This window comes from Morone saxatilis, unplaced genomic scaffold, assembly GCF_004916995.1.
Source record: "Morone saxatilis isolate NCDOM2014 unplaced genomic scaffold, NCSU_SB_2.0 Contig2, whole genome shotgun sequence".
NCBI lineage: Eukaryota > Metazoa > Chordata > Actinopteri > Moronidae > Morone > Morone saxatilis.
Genome location: NW_023339762.1, coordinates 515,579 through 524,830, shown reverse-complemented (window position 1 = coordinate 524,830; position 9,252 = coordinate 515,579). Strand labels below are relative to the sequence as shown.

The 9,252-nt window shown below is 42.5% G+C and overlaps 1 protein-coding gene across 1 annotated transcript in view; it reads left to right on the top strand.

Annotated features, from left to right (window-relative positions):
* The window catches only part of lrp5 (low density lipoprotein receptor-related protein 5), a gene marked incomplete at its 5' end in the record, with an annotated part of 46,724 nt that extends 37,478 nt beyond the window's left edge, over window positions 1-9,246 (top strand). The window contains 10 exon segments of the mRNA XM_035664500.1: window positions 687-892; window positions 985-1,175; window positions 2,648-2,857; window positions 3,008-3,133; window positions 3,586-3,822; window positions 3,994-4,104; window positions 4,192-4,431; window positions 4,679-4,821; window positions 4,904-5,001; window positions 5,639-9,246. Of these exon segments, the coding sequence (XP_035520393.1) occupies window positions 687-892; window positions 985-1,175; window positions 2,648-2,857; window positions 3,008-3,133; window positions 3,586-3,822; window positions 3,994-4,104; window positions 4,192-4,431; window positions 4,679-4,821; window positions 4,904-5,001; window positions 5,639-5,963 (1,887 nt within the window).
* Between the last annotated feature and the right edge of the window lie 6 nt (window positions 9,247-9,252).

Below are 9,252 nucleotides of genomic sequence, written 5' to 3'. Positions count from 1 at the left end.
TTTATGTGAAATTTTCATGTTGTGGTACGCACGTGTTACGCCGGCATGTGACGCGGCCGCAGCACGCCCCGAGTTGCGTGGAGTGCGAGGGCCTGTTCATCGCTGCTTGCAGCTTTAATTTGGAATTGGAATTTCCAGATTTAATGCCAAGAAGTGTTGAAATAGCTTTCATGATACCCAAGTTCACAGGTTGTAATTATTCACTTCATCAGCGTTTCAGCAACAACCTAAGCTGCAGTAGGTAACTACTTAAAATAATAATAATTTTTATATCATATTTGCTGAAGCTTTGACTATATCCTGACAGCAGTACATCAGACAGATAATCTGTGAAAAAATCAGGTTCCTCTGACATCTCCTGGTGCTCCTGATGGTATTGCAAGAATCCACTGGGGCCTGGATGAAAACAACCAATAGAAGATATAAAGACGATTTGGCTGGAGGTTGAAGATAGACTATTACTACAACAATCAACCAGAAATTATAAACAGGTGCAGACTCGATGCAGTTAGATAGACCTTCAAGAAATCAGAGCAACAAAACGTGTGATGTAGCTTTCAAGCAGAAAAAAAATGGCAGCCTGCTGACAAAATTTCTCAACTTACAGATAAACAGTACACTAAAATAAATACAATTGCAATAAAAATAAAATGCTGACATTGTGACTTTGCTGTGTTTGCTTCCAGTCTACCACGATAGTGAACAGCAATGTTCAGCCGGTGGACAACCAGCTTCATGACCTCAGCCTGGACCCCTACAGCCGCCACGTTTACTGGACCTGTGAGACAACCAACACCATCAATGTCCAGAGGATGGATGGACACACTGTGGGCGTGGTACTGAAGGACGACACCGACAAGCCACGGGCCATTGTGGTCAATGCTGAGAAAGGGTGAGCTCATTTTGATTTTGGTGGTTGGAAGTGTGAACTTCCTGGGGTGTCCCAATGTCCTATATAAATTGTGTCTGTGTCCCCCTCTGTAGGTACATGTATTTCACCACAGTGCAGGAGCGCTCAGCTAAGATTGAAGGAGCCAGTCTGGATGGGACAGAGAGAGAGTCTCTGTTCACAACTGGTTTGATCAGACCAGTAGCACTGGCTCTGGACAATAAACTGGGAAAACTGTTCTGGGTTGACGCTGACCTCAAACGCATCGAGAGCAGTGACCTGACAGGTGAGTTACCATATCCGCAACGTAAATAATTCAAATAAATAAATAATTAAGTAAAGTAAGTAAATTGTCTAATAGGACAATGGCCAAGCATCAGGGACAAGAAAACCCCAAATTTGTCAAAAAAGAAGCCTATTAAGTTTGTATGATTGTTTAAGATAATAAAAATACATAATGCAGACAGAATTGTATAAAAGGTTCCCTAAACAGGAAAAATAATCTGCTCTAAATTCATCCAAATCACAAATTATACACAAACTTCTTGCAGTTACTGAGTTCACAATTTGGGTTAAATGTCCATAAAATATGTTACTTAGTAATAAAAGATAGAAAAGGGGTCCCTTAAGGAAAAAGGTTGGGAACCACTGCTCTAGAAACACAACAGTCCCATTTAAAAAGATATAAATCTTAGTGTTGTACTAAATTTCGAAGATATGTTGCAGTAAATTAAGTGCCTGATGATTCAGTATGAACCTGGAGATGATCCTCTGCCTGTCCTGCTCACACAGTCTTGGACATCATGATGAATACTAGAATGGTGGCAGAAATAATAACAACTCATCACTGCTACTAAACAAACCAAAGTACATGGCAAATTGAAGTATTTGGTCTGATCCACGTGTAAAGAAACCCTGTCTGTGTGGTTAGAGAAATCAATTGAATAATAGTTTCCTTTTCTGCTTTAGTAACTCACTGTCTGACCTTAAGATCTCCCATAGACTCCCATAGCTTATTTATAGCCACATTTAAAATGCAACTAAAACCACTGATAAGTCGAGTGTATGGGCTAAACAGAATATTTCAGTGACACTGTTTGTGTGCCGTCTTGCTTGCTCTTTGTTTGAATTGCTGTGGCTGTGGTTGGAGGAGCCAAAGTAAATAAATAGAGGTTCATGCTCCAACAGAATTCATTTTGTCAGTACATTGGTTGCATTTAGTAAAATTTTGTACAAAATACAGTAATTACAACATATGGATTTTTATTAGAAATTATACAAGTATTTCTTTTCGAGAATCTCTTGACCCCTTGATTAAGTATTAACACTTTAAAGTCCTCACTAAGAAAAAGAAAGAAAAAAACCTTGCATTTTTTATTTCCTTGAGGCAATAGTGAATAGAATTCACTTGTTTTTCTGAATCATCAACTTATTATCTCGTAATTCTGAGATAATTTTTCATAATTGAATAAACCCTGCTCTTTTTTTTAAAATAACGACTTATCTCACTTATCTCAGAATTCTGAGATAAGTTTTCATAATAAAAAAAATGCTGCTCTGTTTTTCAGAATTTCTTTAATTTCTCTGTATAACTTGTACATACCACATTAGAGTGAATCTATTTACGAATTGTTTCTACATGAGGACTATTGTCTCCGCTACTATTGTCCACCAGAGAGCACTGACAGGTTTATTTTTAAAGTTTAAAATGCCCTACGTAGTGCATATATTGATCAGAATTCTAATATCTTCCCCCAGGAGCCAATCGCATCGTCCTCCAGGATTCCAACATCCTCCAGCCAATGGGGCTGACAGTTCTGGGGGATCATCTGTACTGGATCGACCGGCAACAGCAGATGATAGAGAGGGTGGACAAACTGACCGGGGACGGACGCACACGCATACAGGGACGGATATCATACCTGACCTCCATCCATGCTGTGGAAGAGATGGATCCACAGGAGTTTGGTATGGACCTCTGCACCCAGCTTTAAGCATCAGTTCCTGTCGTATATTGAGTAGTTCATTGCAGCAGGCCGTTTTAATTAGTCTTTGTTGAGGTAGCAGTTTGTGTGTGCCTTCGGATTAGGGATAGTAATGACTGCCTCTTCTCTCCAGCATCCCACCCTTGTTCCCGCGACAACGGTGGCTGTTCTCACATCTGCATTGCTAAGGGTGACGGCACACCTCGCTGCTCCTGTCCCATGCATCTGGTGTTACTGCAGGACCTGCTGCACTGTGGAGGTGAAAAACAAAGCACACCAACAGGTTTATGGTGCAGTCAGACTGAAAGTCATATGCTCATTAGAAAAGACTGTCTTTCTTACCAGGATGACAGCTAACTGTTAACACACAGACAGAAAGAGATGCAGCTTTGACAATGGCACATGGATTGATTGACACACCCACAGACAAATCAGTGTTGAATTCAGACGTGTGGTACAGCGTTTATCTTTCTAGCTAATAATGAGTGGGACAGAACATGATGTCTATGTAAACGTGAACACAAGTATAAGATTATAATCATTGTTTTAATTGTGGTAAAAACACACCCACTTAACACTACAATATAGTGTTTGACAAATAAACTCAGTGTTCACTCCTTTCATCTACATTGAATGTTACATCTCACTGCTCCTCCCTTTCTGTCTCCTCCACACTGTGAATGTATGTTGCCCCCTCCCTCCTTCTCTCAGAGCCTCCCACCTGCTCCACAGAGCAGTTCACCTGCTCCACGGGGGAGATTGACTGTATTCCGATGGCTTGGCGTTGTGACGGGTTCCCAGAATGTGACGACAGCAGCGATGAGGAGAACTGCCCTGTTTGCTCAGCCTTTCAGTTCCAGTGTGATAAAGGAGGCTGCATCGATGCTCAGAGGCGCTGCAACGGTGAACCCGACTGTGCTGATCACTCTGATGAGCAGGACTGTGAGAGTACGTTAAAACTAACTTATGAAACACTTGAACACACTGAAAGATTAAATGTTAGCTCCGTTGATGTGCAGCTGCTAACAGCTCCACTATATAGGAGCTATACCATGTTGCCACACAAGAGCTTATCATTAGTAAGAAACTGAAAGGGATCTCCACCTTGCTCTCCTCTAGCCATCTGCCCTCCTAACCAGTTCCGCTGTGGTGACAACCAGTGCATCACCAAGAAGCAACAGTGTGACAATTACTCCGATTGTCCCGATGGATCAGACGAGCTCGCCTGTGGTAAAAACACTAAAATACTCTGGTTAAGTACTTCTTCTTTTACTCCTCTTAAACCTGCCGCTGACTCTCCTTTTCTATGTCTTTTAGAGTATGTGTCTCCTCCCTCCAGCGGCATCCCTAACACAGGGCCCAACACCATCGGCCCGGTCATTGCCATCATCCTGCTCGTCTTCGTCATCGGTGGTGCTTATTTTGTGTGCCAGCGCGTGGTCTGTAGACGCTACAAGGGCCCCAGTGGAACTTTTCCTCACGAGTACATCAGTGGCACGCCCCATGTGCCCCTCAATTTCATCGCCCCCAGCAGCTCGCAGCATGGCACCTTCCAAGGTAAGATCCGACACGCAGAAGCAACGTTACTCATGTCTAAAGGGATTTGTAAAATGTATCGACAGTATATATAATGGGCTGCAAAAAAGAAGTCCTACAGAACTGAGTCTTGTAAAGGAATGAGCCGACTTCTCACTATTATTTCAGTACACGGTTTCCTAATGAGTTTTGTCTTCACTTCACAGACCTGGAAGCTCTGTCTGTTGTATATGTTCACATGTGGTAAAATGTGAATTTCTGTGTGCAGGTATATCCTGTGGGAAGTCAATGATGAGTTCAGTCAGCCTGATGGGTAGCAGCAGCAGCGGGGCTCCTCTCTATGACAGGAACCATGTGACTGGAGCCTCATCCAGCAGCTCGTCGTCTACCAAGGGAGCCTTCTACCCTCAGGTCCAGACTCACACACACACACTGTCTGCACACACAGTTTGCAGTCAGACAGTCAGATAACACAGGTATTTTCTCTTTGTAGATCTTGAACCCTCCTCCGTCCCCTGCTACTGACCGCTCTCTCTACAATACAGAGGTCTTCTACTCCTCCAACAGTCCATCTACCACCAGATCATACAGGTAACACACACCCTTTGGTTAGGGTTAGCTCTACAGTCAGTTCACTGTTGGGTTTGTTTTTGTTCTTCCTGCAGTTAACTTATTCCACATCCATGGGTCAGTCATTGAACTCATGCTGTTCAACTTAATTCCACAGAACTTTATTTTAGATCCCAATTTTTTTCAAAGACCCCACAAATGTGAAGATAAATTTTGTAAAAATGTGTCTAAAATGATACACTACAATGTGGAATATTTCTATGTGATGGAATGGTGCAGTGATTTTGAGAGGTCTAAAAAATGTACTGGATTAATGACGTTAACGTTTTTCAGTGTCTCTTTTAAATGTGTTTTTGGGAACATTATGAGTTAAACATGATGTACCAACAACAAACCAACATGGAACCAATACTGATTTTACTTTATAACCATCATACTTTCTTTGCCAGTATGGCTGTTGATACAAGTTGATACAAAACAAATGTAACTGTGAGAATGTGGATTGAGGTGATTTTAACAAACAAAAGGAGCTGTAACATTCTGCTCCAATCAAAATTTGGAGTCCCCCTGGAAACTACTAAGAAGGATGTGTTCAAATAAAGATTAGATATAATAGAAGAGAACCTGATCTGAAATAACTGTGTCTCCTCCCTATTAGACCCTACCACCCGGTCCGTGGCGCCGCCCCGCCCACCACTCCCTGCAGCACTGATGTCTGTGACAGCGACTATACTCCCCACCACCCGCCGGCTGGCCTGGCATCGTCAGCGGGCCGCTGGAAGGCTGCGGGCCACGGCAGCCACGGCAAACACAACAAGTACTACATGGACCTTAACTCAGACTCGGACCCCTACCCACCACCCCCGACGCCCCGCTCCCAGTACCTGTCAGCCGAGGAGAGCTGCCCCCCGTCCCCTTCCACCGAGCGCTCCTACTTCCACCTGTGCCCCCCTCCTCCCTCGCCCTGCACTGACTCCTCATGACCCTCCAACAGCCCAGGAGCCCTGTGAGGAAGGAAGGGATGAAGTCCACTTGCTACAAGAAACTGGCCTTGTCGGGCCCACATTACTAGGGAAAGAACTCATGTGCCAACTTCCAGGCCTGACCAGCTCCCACGTGCTGCTTTATATCAGCTGGTTAGGCTCAAGTGCATTACTTAAGGTCCCTACATCCCACATTTGGTCATTTTGTCATTCCAGTCATCTTGGAGCTCTCAGGGTGACCATCATCTGATCAGTTCTACGTCTGTCTCCCCTGTGCCCTGCTCTGATGTTCACTCAATCGTGGCAGGTTGAAGGTTTGAGGCCCTGCCTGCCTTGCTGCAGGGCACAAAAGGAGATGATGATGAAAGCAGCTCCTTCTTGAATATTCATTCCATCAAAAGAAGAAAACTTTGCTGGGCCACTTCTTGATCACACAGTTTCAAGACTTCCAACTGTCCAGATATAAGTCTGAATCCTGGCCTCACGCCGCTCCTGCCCCCCCCAAAACTCTTCAGCATGTGCTGCATTGAACTCCAGTAGGAACTGGTGTTGTGTGAAAACCATAATGAGCCCAATGCCACAAATCACTCATTAAGAATAAAGCCAAGGTATGGACCGCCACTTGGCTGCCCCCCACCCCTCCGCCAGCCTCACATCATTTGTCTTCTCCTTCCTCACAGCATCCAGCGGCATGACCAGCGGCAGGACTGTATATAGTGTTAAAATAATATGAACAAAAATAAATCAGAGAGGAAATTATTTTACTATTTTATTCACGTTGGCTGATCCACCACTCTACAGAAAACAAAGGACAGACAGATAAGTGGATGAATGAGTGAATGAAGGACGAATGAATGATTGGACAGCTATGTACAAGAGCATATGTGAATGTTTTGCTTCATGTAGGAAATAAAATAAATTTGCAGATGATGACTGAATGAATGTGTAGAAGTGTGGATGAATGAGTGAATGGATGCATTTGACCCTTCCTAAGAACCCGCCCTTGCTCCAATTACAATTAAGCAAGCTCAGCAGCCAAGGAACCTGGGTAAAATTTCTCTTTTCCTGGGGCACCCTGGTAGCTCATCTGGTAGTTAGCTAGTTAGCGGATGTTTTTGCTAACATTAGCTAACTTAAGATGTGACCTCATATATGTCGCTTTATCTGTCAACCATCTTCAAAATGTGGTTGTCTTCTCAACATAGATTAAGTGCAGGAAAGGAGGAAGTTGACCGAGGTTCTGACCGAGGCTTGCTCAACTGTTATTGAAGCGCAGTGCAAAAAGGGGCGGGGCTTTGGAAGGGTCAAAAGGGCCCAGATCAAAGTGTGAAATCTTTTGTACATTGTTTTGAAATTGTGTTGCTCACATTTCAGATAGACCTTTTTCACAACAGCCATTTTACCAGGCAACTTTTTAATTGTCAAAATGGCTGCCGTGAAAAAGGTCTATTCTTTGTAGTTGAACGTGAGGCCTCCTGAAGTGGTTGAGCCTTCCCAAGTCAACAAATTTGCCAGCAGTCCCTTCTTTATCCCACGCAATCTCTGTGTGACAACAACATACCAAATGAATATCGACATGTAAAGCTATTGTACATATGTGTAATGAAGTCAGTGATTGAGTTGTGAATCATTGTGAATCTGAACCTCTTCCATCACATTTACTTTACCCTCATTGTCCCGTTTACCAAAAGTATGTTTGCTGCTATTGTGTACATACTATATCAATTACTATGACTTATAACTACACAGAAAGCCCAAAATTACCACTCTCATACTGAAAATAGATTATGAAGCTATTTTACAGTTAATAACAAATTATTCTTATAGCAACTTTTGTTATTTGTATTTCTGTTTGTGTGTAGATCAATATGTATGTATCTGTGTCGTTCGCCATGTTTGGTTTGAAGGAGTCTTCTCGAAATCACAAAAAGTGAAAGGTTGCAAGAGTTCCCACTGATACATTTTATTCAGAGCCGCTCCAGAAGTCCACTGAAGGCCTCAGTGTGCTTCACTGTGTTCAAGACTGTTAGACATCTGACAAGCACTTGGTTTGAATCATACTGAGGCCTTGAGTTGTGCAGTTGTTTACCTCCAGTGTAGTGACCTTGACTAGTGAACCCTGCTACAACTGCTCTGGAGTTTGTAAAAAGTATCCTAAAGGGATGAACACTTCACATTTTAAACAGAAACTTAACACCTTGTTTTACACAATTTCAGATTTTTGCTCTTGAGGACACAATACAGAGCGCTAAAAAGTATAGACTGGGACTAGAATCCATTGTCAGTATAATAAAGTTACTGTATGTATAAATGTAAAGTGTTTTTAGTGTTAAGTTAATCTTCACTATATCAACTCTTGGGACCCACTATCAGGCTTTAAGAATATCATCATGTATCATCAGCACCGCTCTGGTTCCCACACCTCCTGGAAAACCCGGAAATTTAGAAACTTGTTTTTCAGTCAGGGAAACACCTGGAAATAGATTAAAATGACCAAATATCCTGGAAATAATTGATGTTGTCCTGGAAAATGTTAATAGTATTTTAGCTCCTCATTCAGATTGCCTATGTAAACCTGGGTGTGTATTTAGTTACAAACTCAGTTGTTGGTAGGATGACACAAGCCACAATTGTATAACTGAAAATGATTTCTTAAAAAGAGTGGGAACCCTGTCCAAAACGTTATGACCATAGGTTGTACCGAACATTGAACAGGTGGTCGCGCTCTGGGCCTTCTTATATTCAGCCTGATATGTGGAGACAAACTGTGTTTTCAGGGTTTATTCAGCACTTATTACAATCATTATTATTATTATATGTAATATTATCATTACAGAACGTAGCAGCAAAGGGTGGGAAGGCATTTGATGCACTTATATAAAACAGGAGATCCCCCCAGGAAATAAATGAGTGTTCTTAAAGAAGAAGGAAAATGTTTTGGCTTTTCACCTGGGTGTTTAGCAGTATAAATCAACCATAGGTCATGCTCACAAAAATTTGGAAAACAGTCTCCCAGGAGAATGTTTGGACAAAGGGAACACAGCAAGCATCCTCTAAGTCGGCCTTCATTTAATATTACAGTGCTGGCCCCCCTCCAGTCAGAAATCAGTGTTTCTTCTTGTTCCTGCAGAGTGCTGTTTGAAAACTGTGCGAGTCTGTCTGAGTTTTGACACTAGAAGGATGTTTTCATATGTATCTGCTGAAGCTGATTTTAAGCATGATTTGTGACATCACAAATAGTCTGGAAGTCAGTGCTGGTCCAGTACCAACTTGTACAGTGTGATGTAGA